The sequence below is a fragment of the Colius striatus genome, chromosome 2 (assembly GCF_028858725.1).
Source record: "Colius striatus isolate bColStr4 chromosome 2, bColStr4.1.hap1, whole genome shotgun sequence".
Taxonomy (NCBI): Eukaryota; Metazoa; Chordata; class Aves; order Coliiformes; family Coliidae; genus Colius; species Colius striatus.
The window spans coordinates 35,832,638-35,844,874 of record NC_084760.1 but is presented as its reverse complement, the minus strand read 5'-3'; the positions used below and the strand labels follow the sequence as shown (position 1 = coordinate 35,844,874).

At 38.6% G+C, this 12,237-nt stretch overlaps 1 protein-coding gene across 1 annotated transcript; it reads right to left on the bottom strand.

Moving 5' to 3' along the window:
- Positions 1–5,234: 5,234 nt before the first annotated feature.
- On the bottom strand, positions 5,235–6,719 carry KCNS3 (potassium voltage-gated channel modifier subfamily S member 3). The gene has a single exon (XM_010202211.2). The coding sequence runs from the start codon at positions 6,717–6,719 to the stop codon at positions 5,235–5,237; it is 1,485 nt and encodes a 494-aa protein (XP_010200513.2).
- Between the last annotated feature and the right edge of the window lie 5,518 nt (positions 6,720–12,237).

The window sequence follows — 12,237 nt, the reverse complement described above, 5'->3', positions numbered from 1 at the left end:
TGATGCCTCCTGAGTTGAGAGTGACCAAATGAGGACCTACACAATAGCTGTAGTTAGGGGAAAGGAATACTGGTCAGGGTGCCTTTCTGTCTCCGATGATCCACAAAAGATCTAGGACAATGACATTAAATACCAATGTCTAACATAGTTATATGCTAGTAAGAGTAGGATTTGCAGTGGAAATAGCAATTAATGCCATAAAAAATAAAGTGACTGAAACAATTCATATGACATTAAGTAACAGAAAGCAACTAAAGATTAAACCATTGTCACGTAATGCCTTCTTGGGCTCTACCTTGAATTAGTTTTGAAGAAACAGTGAGAGCAGATTTCTTTCATAAGCTGTCACCACATGAAACCAACGTGGCATTGATTTTAATTGGCAAAGTACAAGACCAGTTAATGTTCTCCTCCACCACCAGCCCTTATTTTGATAACCCATTTCTTTGGCCTACAAGTTCCTGGGACTGTTAGAGTTGCTGCAACATCTCTCCTTCCCACTAGTATGTGACATTTGGGGAAATCTGATGTGCAGATGAGCGAGCCTTTGATCTGCAGCCCTTGACCTGCTAAAACCTTGAGCAAAGATGACCCCCTCCAATATATTAATTTAAAAGATATGAGATGTAGGTGGCTGCTCAGGGAAGGTGTTATATTTCATATTTAATCTGATTATATTATACACCTAAATGAGCTCTGCCCAGAGAACACATATACAATTACATATAGACTACATACATCCCTCAGGAGCTCTGACTCTTAATCCTTAACTACCTGTGTAACACAGTGAGATGAAAGGGCAATGTTCAGAGTGGAAGTTGGTAAGAAAGCCTTGTAACTTGTCTAGAGACACACAGTGACTTTATCTTCTGCTAGATTGCGCTTGGGTTGTAGGCTCATCATGAAAAAATTAGCTACAACTATGCAAGAAATTAAAAGAGAGGCCTCAATAAGTCACGATATTTTTCTGTGCTTAGAAGAGACGCTGTAATTGCTGTGCACCAGGAAAATGCTGAGATAGTTTTAATGGCATCTGTTATCTCTTGACTGACAGAGCATAAACATTCCATAAATATAAGCAACAGCACTGCAGCTATAGAGCACCAGACAGAGCATTTTACCAACTGCAACCGAGCTACTATCAACCACAAATTGCACATCTAGCACAGTTATTCTGATTTTGCTTGAGAAATGTTCTCTCTTGGATGAAGAGGTATTAAGAGTTTCACAAACACTGTCAGCTAATCAAAAAATATTAGAGAAACTCTCCACAGCTTAGCAGTTTTCTGTCACTAGCTCTAGATGTTAGGGATGTGTGGAAATGAATAAAGGTATTAATACACAGCAGGCTGTCAGAAGCCCTTGGTATGCCATGAGCCTATGTACTGCCTTTGCCAGTCAAATCTGCCTGATACTCTCAGCGTTCTCTGACAGCAATGCATTTGCACGGGAATCAGTACAGAGTCTGCTTTTAAATGCTAACATTCCACATTATGCTGCCTGACACTAATTTCTACCTAACCCAAAAGTGGTATTTAACTTACAGGGCTGACACAGATGTGCCATTTTATTTAGCTCACATTTACATGCATTGATTTGAGCCACATTGTGACTTCCCTTACAAAAAAAAATCACAGTGCATAAGTGTGTTAACGATTGCTCATAGACACAGCAGGAGTGCTCACTAAATTAATTCCTGCTAAGTTTTGCCTGCTGCCATCCAAGTGGATGAAACATGACTCTCTGGACTCAGAAAGATCCTTTTTCAGAGAGAGAAACAGAACTGCTGGCCCACAGGTTGGGTGGGAAGGGCGGCTAGGGTGGTAATAGGAAAGGACATGAGGCAGCAGGAGAGGAACAAAAAGAATTGCTGGGGAAAAAAAAAAACCCAAACAAACAAGAAATAATGTGAAGACAAGTGAGGACTCTTTCTATCAACTTCTTCCTCTTTTCCTTTCTTCTAATGTCCTCTCAGGCTTTTCTGTCATCCCTTTTGACATCTTCCTACCTTCTACCAATTCTGTTTTTTCATTCCTCTGCACTGGCCTTTTCCTTCTTCTAACACACATTGAAAAATGGTGGCAGTAACAGAGCCTGCTCCCAGCAAAGCACGAGCTGTGGAGAGTTGGGTGGTACCCTGCATCAGCTGGAAGTTACTCAGAGAACTGCAATGCAGTGCAGTGGTGGCTTCCCATGCTACAGTACTGGGGAAATACTGGATATTAAAAGGGAAGAGTTTGCCATCAAGCCAAAGAAACTAGTAACATGCCAGTAAATTGTTTTGCATAAAGACTACTATACAAAATGGAATGCATATCTGAACAGTAATCTTTTTTGTACTTTGGTGTGTGAAGCAGATCAGTAGGGTGGAGCAAATTTAGGAAGCATTTTTAAAGAGAAAAACATGTGGTTCAAGCATACAAAACAATAGACATTCTACCTTGTAGACCAAGGAAGAAAAACAAACAAGAAACAATCCTCTCTCAAGCTTATTGTTAGTAAATTCTTGTACTGAAAACTTTTACTAGTAGAAAGAACATGCAGTATCTCTGTTTACTCGTCTACTGTCTTCTGGAACTCAAGACTGATTCTATGATTCTATGACTTGTGACACTCCTGTACAAGTACATGTCACAGGACTGTAGTTCTGCCTTGAGGGGAATATCTTTTGGCACGGAACACGGCTCACATCTTGCTTTCAGTTGCACCTATGTGAAACCAAAGTGCTGGATTTGTTTCAGCGAACAAAGGGAACAGAAAACACAAAGCTGTTTTTAAGATATAGCTAATTAGAAAAAAAAGCTGGGTTGTCATCACAGAAATCAAAATAACATACCCTGCATTACACATGGCTATGTACTTTACCTTCTGATATGTTCCAAAAGACATGGCTCACCATGCTGCAAGCTGTATTTATGCATTAAAAAAAAAGTTAGAGGAACTTAAACAGTGTCACAGCCTTAAGATTGAGTCATGTGTTTGATCAAGAGCGTATCAATTTTATGACAAATTACCAGTCAATAAAATTTCATACAAAAGGTTGAATACTCTGTGATCCTTGGGTAATGCTTGATATATAAAATGTTATTTTTTTCAGGACTTTAGTTTTTTTAACTACTTAATACCATTTTCTTGCAGTTTTGTTGCATTACAATATTTCCATTGTTTTTGAACTCCAGTGGCAATGTAATATATCTTTATATTGAGTGTACCAAGAAAGTTTCTTTGGACAGAGAGTAATTTTTAGGCTGTTATTGTGTTGTTTCCTAGTAGATTCATATACATACATATATTTAATATTTTATATGATTGTGTCTTTGTAATGTTAATTATTCAGTAAGAACAAAATACATTTTTGATAACTTTCCCTTTTGATTTCCTGCACTAATTATGGGAAGAATTAACCTTAATTATCTATGAAGTATCACAAATACTTACAATATTCAGAAAGTAACAAGACAAATTTTGAAGTTTTTCCAAAGCTCAAAATATCCTTTCAGTCTCACAACACTATTTTGGTGAACAGCAGTTCTGAGGGACATCTCCTTCCAAGGTATAGGTCGGCTCATTCTATTCTTTTGTGTTTCTCCATCTCAGAAAGAGTTCAGACATCCATATCTCAGAAAATATAAGTGCACCTCAGATATTTAATGCATTTTGCAATAGAAAACCTGGCAGATACCTGAAAAATCAACCCTCTGCAGAGCATAAAATTGATTGCTATCCTCTGGTTTCATTTAGTTTTGAAGACAACTCCTACTGAGTTTGATGTGCCTGAGTAGAAACTCAGTAAGGGTTTCAACATTTGGGCCAATATTAATTAAAAAAAAAAAAAAAAAGTGAAGCCTCTCTTTAAAGAAAATAACATCACAGAATCTTTGATTCTCTGTTTCATCTAATTCAGTCACTAGACAAATGAAAGAAAATGAGTGTTCAGAAACTATGGATTTCTATAAAGTCCTTGAGTTTCTCTGTTATGCCAGGCTCAAAGGCTAGCTCTCCTTTTAAACAGCCCTAGAAGATCCAGTTTGAACCAGAGCAGGATTAGCTGGCTGCATATGAATTCTCTGGAGAGGAGAGGAATGTACAGAGTCACAGCACTCTGCCAAGCAATGAGCACTGCTCCAGCCCATGGTGCAAACTAGGAAAGCTGCCATCCGCAGAGATGAGCTTTAGAAAAAGGAGCTGCAATAGTTTAATATAGGGGTGCCCACACACAGTGTCCACCCTACATCTCCATCTTTAGCTATTACAGACCTAGACTGCTCACGTTTGCTCCTGCCACTGAGGAGTAACCTAACAGCAGGGAGCAACAACTTCTAAAGACCACCACAGATATTTGCTTCAGTGCCCATAAAACAAAGCCTCTGGGGAAGCCAACAGGGTAGTCTTAATCACAGCAGGGTCCTCTACAGGCACCTGAATTGCTCATGTTCTCCATGGCAGAAGAGGTGGCTAAACGGTGCAATAAGCACCTGTCCTGCCTACACCAGTCTTCATCCTGGAACTCCTGACTTAGGCCTTTAGGATCTGATAGAGCCTGGTCATGCTGGACATTGCGAAAAATACAGGCACGATGAGATTAATTTATTTAACAAACTAAAAATGTATTGTGCTTTTGGAAAGAAATTCATAAATATTACGCTTCCATGGAGTAAAAACAACATGTACCCATATATTTTTTGCCCCATCTTAGGAAGTGGGTTCCCAAGTCCAAGATTACATAAACATGTTAGTGAGCATAGTTTTACATGGACATAATTTCTTCTTCCTGATGTATTTGCAGGTAAAAAGTTCACTGACTCATGTGATGTTTTTTACATGTTTGTAATATATCTCTACCTGAAGAGCAGCAAATTATAAAAGCTGATTCTGTATATGCTATCAGATTGCTTCACTGGAAAAAACAAACAATAAAACACAAAAAAACCCAAACAAACTGCAAAGCCAAATAAAAACTGATTTCACATTTTTAAACTGTTTTCCTGACTTTTTCTCCCCCCAAAATGCGTAAAATTAGTTGTGTAAAAACTAAACCACCGTATGAGGAATATTGTAAAGCCCCATATAAACCATGAAGCTTTTATGGCATCCTCAGAGTAAAGAGTGTCCAAATATGGCTGAGAGTTAAATACCCTGAGAATTAACTGCTCTTAATAAATTCGCTGAAGTTTATTAGGTCCACATTTACCAAGAATCAGAAGAGAAATAATGGGAAGAGAACGTGATTGAACTCATTTTCCTGTACCATTCTCTAAAGATGTTGTGTTATATACATCCTCCATATCTTGGATGCTGGAGGCATCTGTTGAGTCTTGGTCACTGACTACAATTCCTACTGAAGAAAGGCTAGAAATGAAGGAGTGCATCTTTTTTGCATAAATATCCCTAATGTTAAAATAAGGTAGGTCGTTACATTTCTCTTTGCGATCATTGTTGCATTGGTCTGGATCAATATCTTTTTGTTTTTGATAATACTTAGAAAACTTATTGAAAATAATGGTGATTGGAAGTGCTACCACTAGTATCCCACAGATAATGCATAGGGTGCCGAGCAGCTTTCCAGCAAGCGTGACTGGGTAAGTGTCCCCGTAACCAACAGTGGTCATGCTGATGGTTGCCCACCACCAGCAAACAGGGATGCTGTGCAGTTCTGATGAGTCATCATCTTTCTCCACTGAGTAGACAAGCACTGAAAAAATAGAAATTCCAACAGACAAAAACAAAAGCAAGAGTCCAACTTCCTGATAGCTATGCCTCAAAGTAGCCCCTAAAGACCGCAGTCCTACGGAGTGTCTGGCCAGTTTCAGGATGCGAAATATCCTCATTAACCTCAGGATCTGAACCACCTTCCCCATATTTTCAATATCTTCGCTTTCTTCTTCCTTAGTGTCCACGGCCAATGTGGCATAAAATGGGATAATAGAGACAAAATCAATGATATTCAGTGGTTTCTTCCAGAACTTCTTTTGACTTGGAGCGGCAATGAGCCTGATCACTAGTTCAGCAGTGAACCAGATGATGCACGTAATTTCCACGGCTTCCAGCACAGGGTCTTCAATCTCCCTGTCATTGGCGTCCAGCCTTTGAAACTCTGGCATGCTGTGAATGCACATGGCCACGATCGACGCCAGGACAACACTCAGGGATGACACGGCAATTAACTTGGCAGACAAGCAGTATGCAGGATTTTCCATTCTGACCCAGATCTTCTTTCTTATTTCACCAAAACACAGATTGTCAAACTTTTCCAGCTCTTTATCAAACATGGACGACTCTTCGTTAGAGGAATCTATACTTCTATCATTGCTTTTCTGATCCCAGTCTTTCTCAGGACCCTCTTCTTTCCTTTCTTGGTACCGATTGCTGCAGCAGGAATCAATAAACAGCTCATTTATCCCCCAGTACTCTATTTCCTGACAGAAGGAAAAGACGCAAAGCTCTTCCATGACGTGAAGTTTGCCCGTATAGTAAAAATTCAGAACATATCGGAACAACGAAGGATTCCTGTCAAAGTAATATTCCTTGTCTGCAACACTATAATCATCACACAGTTCTAGAATAGCCTCTTCTGAATGGCATTTGAGAAGTTTCCCGAGTCTGGTATGGGGAAATCGGAGCAAGGTGCTTTGATCCACCGATTGCTTAAAGCCACCCACATTCAAATTGATAAGTTCTGCGTCTTTGCCAGGTCTGCGGAAAAATTCACCATAAACCATTTTGAACAGACGAGTTCCACTGCTGGTGCCCAACGAAATTACATTGAACCTGAAAAGAACATAAGATATTGTTAGAGCATTTAATTCAGTTTTGCTCGTGACACATTCCTCTTTCCATCTCTGGTTACTGTGAGATGCTATAACAAAAAAAGAAACAAAATTACGAATAACCTTATCCAGCATTTCACAGGAGTAGGTTTAAATCAGTTTGATGGTTTAACATAGCTTCAGTGAATTTGAAAACAATAGGTTCTGGTTTAGCTCTCTTTAATTTTTTTCTAGTCTGTAGGATGAACTCTTAATTCATCAGGAAATCAGTCCCTGTCCTACTATCACATTGAAATTAACAGTCATGAAATAAATTTACTATGATGACACAAAAAAAATCTTTACTTTCAAGACAAACAATTTGCCAATTAATCAAAACATTTAGGATAAAGCTTAAGAGCAGCTGTCTCTCAATTATGTTTTCAATAGAGTTGCACTGATTTATATGATGTTCAAATTATAAACCATTACTTTCAATGTTACCTGTCTGAGTGTGGACTGCAATTACTTCCGTTGTCATATCAATTAATTTTTTTCTAGCATTATTGACAGAAGATTCTCTGTTGTTGAAAATGTATCAAATGTGTATTTCAGGCTTTCCAATTCCTGGCTTGAGAGTTTTGTCTAGTAGGTATTCAGGTATCTGCACTCCCTCAAGGTATTTTTCTACCTGTCTTCCTACTCACATGGAGTGTAACAACTCTCTTACAACCTTGGTCAGTTCCAGAAGCAATTCCTATTCTGACACAGCATAGCCACAACCACTACAGTAATGCTGAGAAGTTGGTTTTGAAATGTCATTTCTGGAAACAGAAGCTTCCAGAGATGGAATTTCCACAGAATTTTGTCTCAGCAAGTGACCGCGGGTACCTGTGGATAGACAGAAGGACATTTCAGTGTTTCCATATTTTACTCTAAGTTAAATAATTCAGTCAAAATTGAATTCAAAAAGGCAGCTATAGTAACTAGCAAAAAAGTTCACTTTTTCAGAACTTAGCTCTTGCTTTCCTTCTAAGGAACAGTTGTCTTCAAGACAAAATTTGCAGTTACTAGGCTTGCCATGAGAATACATATAACTTCTGATGATGAGAAGAGCCAATTTTTTTTATCTCTGATACTTAAACATTAATTGATGTATACTAATTTATTTCACTTTAATATGGAAGTCAATGAATTTTAAAGGTGAAAAAAGAGAATTGTAATTCTTCAGTCCTAATTGAGTCATATACAGCCCATGAGAGATGGACTCATATCATGCAAAGAAATTGCTTTGGTGCTCTTTAATGGCTTGGGGAAGGAACAGTCAGTCATTTCCCTATTTGTCCATTTTTCAATGCCTCCTGCAATAGCACCAATTACCATTCAAAGTTGGGATGTGTTACAAGTTTCAACATTTTTTTTATTCTTCTCAATGCTTCAAGGTCTCTCGACTCAGTTAATGAAGGTCATTAAGGCTATATCTATTTCCTTGTTCATAGTGTGTGCATTGTGGTTGCATCCCTGCCGTATGATGGTGTGAGAGAGGAGCATTAGCACTGCATTACATAAAAGAAGCCTGGGCATCTTTCCTCAAACAGGAGTCACTGTAGACTTTAATAAGTGCCAGAGTGGATTGTTGGGATACTGGGCCTCAAGGGTGAGCCTCACTTTACACAGCCAGAACAGGCAGGAGGTAAAATTAAAAAATAACCTCACACTACAATTTTTATTCACTGTCAGCCCAAACAATTCAGCTTTAACTCAGCCTCAAGTACTTATATTGGTTGACTAGTTCTTTTGAGTCATATAGTCCCACTCCCTGTATTTGTAAAGACAGTAAATGTTTTCTCTCTGTAGATCCAAGTCTATCATCCTAAATTGGAGGATGTAGCAAGGCTGCTTCCCTTGAAGGGACCTACTCTGCTGCAGAACTCCCAACCTCCTTTTCCTGCAGCAGGACCTAAAGGGAGACAGCCACATCCTGCTTCACAGTAGAGTCAGCTTTCATGTGCAATGTTGATTATAGCAAAATATCAAAATGGGAAGAGTCTTAAAAAGTGGGTTCAAATTTCTGATTAAACGTCAAGGAGAGGAGAAGGAAATAGAAATACAGATCCATGCAAGGAGGGAAAGAACCAAACTGCCCAGAGAGATAAAGAGCTTATCATCCAGAAGTTTAATCCCTCCAGTTGAGACTGTTTCATAGTATCTGCAAAATGCAATTATTTGTTTTCTCTCTGATGGAGAACACTACTGTGTAGAGGAGCAGCAACTCCCTGCAACTGTCATGAAGGAAAGTACTTTAGTTGCCTTCTTGCCACTTCAGTGCCTTCCAGATTGAGTGAGAACAGAGAAAGAGATGATCAGGAGCTGATGGTGGTCAAATTTCAGGCCACAAGTTAGGGCACATGAGGTTTTAATACAGTTCTATTTTTTCTATTTACAGGGAGGTTACAAAGGACTTTCTAAGCCATGATCTTCTCACCTCATCTTTAACTTCCACACACATAAGAGTTTCTCTAAGTTTGTCACAAACACCCCTAGAGACCTACTCAGTGCTGTTCTCTCTTACTATTTCCCTTATATTATTTTTTAAACTTATCTATATATACAATGTATTTTGTACTTCATATAAGTAAGATCACAGGGTTTGATGCTATAAACCTCACGTATTCTACTTCTGCTTCTTCATGGTGCTCACTCCAAACAAAGCTACTAAAAATCTCATAGTAATGACCCTGTATATAACAACTACTGACACATATAAAACTTGAACAACCAAGCCCAGAAGATGTTGAAACTACATATTGCTCTGGCAATTATTTCTGTAAAATCAGATCTCTAGACAGAGCTTATTTATATAGTGAAAGAAAAATGTTATTTTGAAAAATGGGGAAAAGCGTTTCTTTTTCTGGCCACAGCACAAATCCCTTTAAACAACTTTGCTTAAATCCAAATTAGTTTGAAACATTAATTTTACTGTGTGTATAGCCTACCACACAATCAAGATAAAGTTCTTGTTCTCCTAAGACACAGGAGGGCAGGGAAGCACTACATCTTAAAGTGTAAAAGCACTTCTCTGTACACAGTTTATCATGCCATAAAAGCTCTTGCTTGTTTGGTTAGAAAGCAGTGTGTATAGTTCTGTCCCCATCCCTAAACAGGGAGTGGGATAAACTGTGTACAGAGAAGCGATTTTACACCTTAAGATGTAGTTTGAAGACAGGTATTTACTAGGTAACAAGTATTTAACTAGCTAACATGTAAGACACACTTGCTCCAGGCATTTCCCAAGGGTCAGCTTTTAAGAATGATTAAGACATAAAATAAAAGCACTAATCTCTACTCACAGATGAAGGGCAACAGTGCTCAACTGATAAACAGTATCATACTTCACTTATGATCACAAGCTATAAATTCAGAAAAAAAAATGTCTGGACTTGAGTGACTGGATGTCAATATAGACAAAAACCAAAAAAAGACTCTACTTATTAATTTCAGTGAGTAAAATCTCTACTTCACTGACAGTTATTCATTAAGACGAGAGCAATAGCAACATGAGCTAGTACTATAAAAAACAAGAAAAGACTTCAGATTATCTGGTGGCACTTCTGACCATAACAAAAACAAAGCAAATCCTTAGTACACTACACCTACTTACTGTTGATACAGAAATATAAAACCATATCAGTTGCACAGACGATGTTCATAATGGTACCTCCATGTAATTGTTCTATAAAATAAATTCAGTGAGTAACTATTTATTGTTTTGTTTTGAGGGCACTGTAGTCATAATTTGTGCAACATACAGACAGAAAATAGATATTGTTTGGGAAAGCTATCATAGAATGGTAGGGGTTGGAAGGGACCTTTAGAGATCATCTAGTCCAATCCCCCTGCAGAAGCAGGTTCACCTAGATCAGGTCGCATGGGAACATGTCCAGGCAGGTCTTAAAGACCTCCAAGGATCTGGAATCTGCTACAATACTACTATCAAGTGATTTTTGGGTCAAGGCAAGACTGTACAGGAAAGCTTCATGATAACTATGTCAAGAAAAGCTTCATGATCTGAAGAACATCTTGTTTGACTTAAAGGGACCTTGATTCCTGAGCCATGGACCAGGACATTGTTTTGCCACGCACCATCAGAACAATTTGTGGCATTTAAACAAGTGAGTCCGTCCACAGTCCAAAGACCACAGTTGACAACTTCTGCTTCAGCACAACATGCTCTCTACTCAAGGGAACTCTTTACTCACCCAACCAACATTTTTACTCAAGGGTAAAACTGTGCTCAGCTGAAAATAATGTTCTTCTGGAGTGCCAAAGTCTGTGTCATGAATGTCCTAAGAACATAGAGCTACCACAAACTTTGCCACTCTCAACTTGAAGTGCAGCAGTAGTCTCTTTGATCTTTTGTAAACAACAAGTATTCATATATAATATTATAAACTGCTAACTATTCCAAAGCACACATTCTTGCCCCGGAGAGAGCATAAGACTACGCAAACACATACCAGATGTTAGTTACTTAGTTGCTTTAATTGCTTCAGTTGTTTCAATGAGCTACTGGATAAGAACTCATATAGAATGGAAAATGAAAGAAAACACAAAAGAAAGATGCTTACTGGAAGAATCAACGTTATTTTCCGAAACGATGAAAAAACCTCAACAAATAGATGTTCCAAATGTCAAGCTTGAGGGCTAAATAAAAGCCAGACATAAGGAAAGCTGTGTGAAAAGAATACAAACGGTAGAATAAAAAACAAGACGACGGGATCCAACTCTTCCCATTCCAATTTGGAGATGGGCTCTAGCCAGCACTTCTGCAGTAACACATTGTTGGTGAGGCCACAGGCCCATTGTCTGGCTTGGAATGGGGACTGCAAACTCTGGGCTTCTAGCACACTATGAAATCCCTAAAGCTCACAAAAGCAAAGACAGAGACAAGATTTGTAAATATGGTCCCTATGAGAGAGCTATGCCACAGATGTATAACATTACCCCAAGTGCTGTGGTTTCCAACCTTTTCTGGAACAAATCCCTAAAAGATTCTTAGTGGCAATGTGGATCCCCATACCACAAATTTGTTCGTCAGCATAGTTTCTCAGATATCTTTCTCATATTCTCTACATAAAGTCCAGTTTCAGTTTTTGTTAGCGTTAATCTGCCTGTGATTATCCAGACACAATGGAAACCACGTTCAAGGGATTTACAGCTGGATAGACTAGATTTTTCTTTGCTACTTAAAGTATTCAAAGACAGCACATCCCTATAGATTTTCCACCAGTTTGCTTCATGGCGATGTTGTCTATAGCCTCATCTCCTGCTTGCTACACTATGGCAAATAGCTCCATAAACCCCTCAAGACTAAGAAAGTTCACATTTCAGGATGGTTTCCCCTAAGTTGAAAGACTATAAATAAAAAAGGTTGTTCAAGCTGAAGTTGAGAGGGAGACGATACTGACATAAACTTGAAAGGGTATGCAAA

Bases quoted from the DNA above. Each gene is read 5' to 3' on its own strand.
- KCNS3 (XM_010202211.2), bottom strand. From the start codon at position 6,719: ATGGTTTATGGTGAATTTTTCCGCAGACCTGGCAAAGACGCAGAACTT.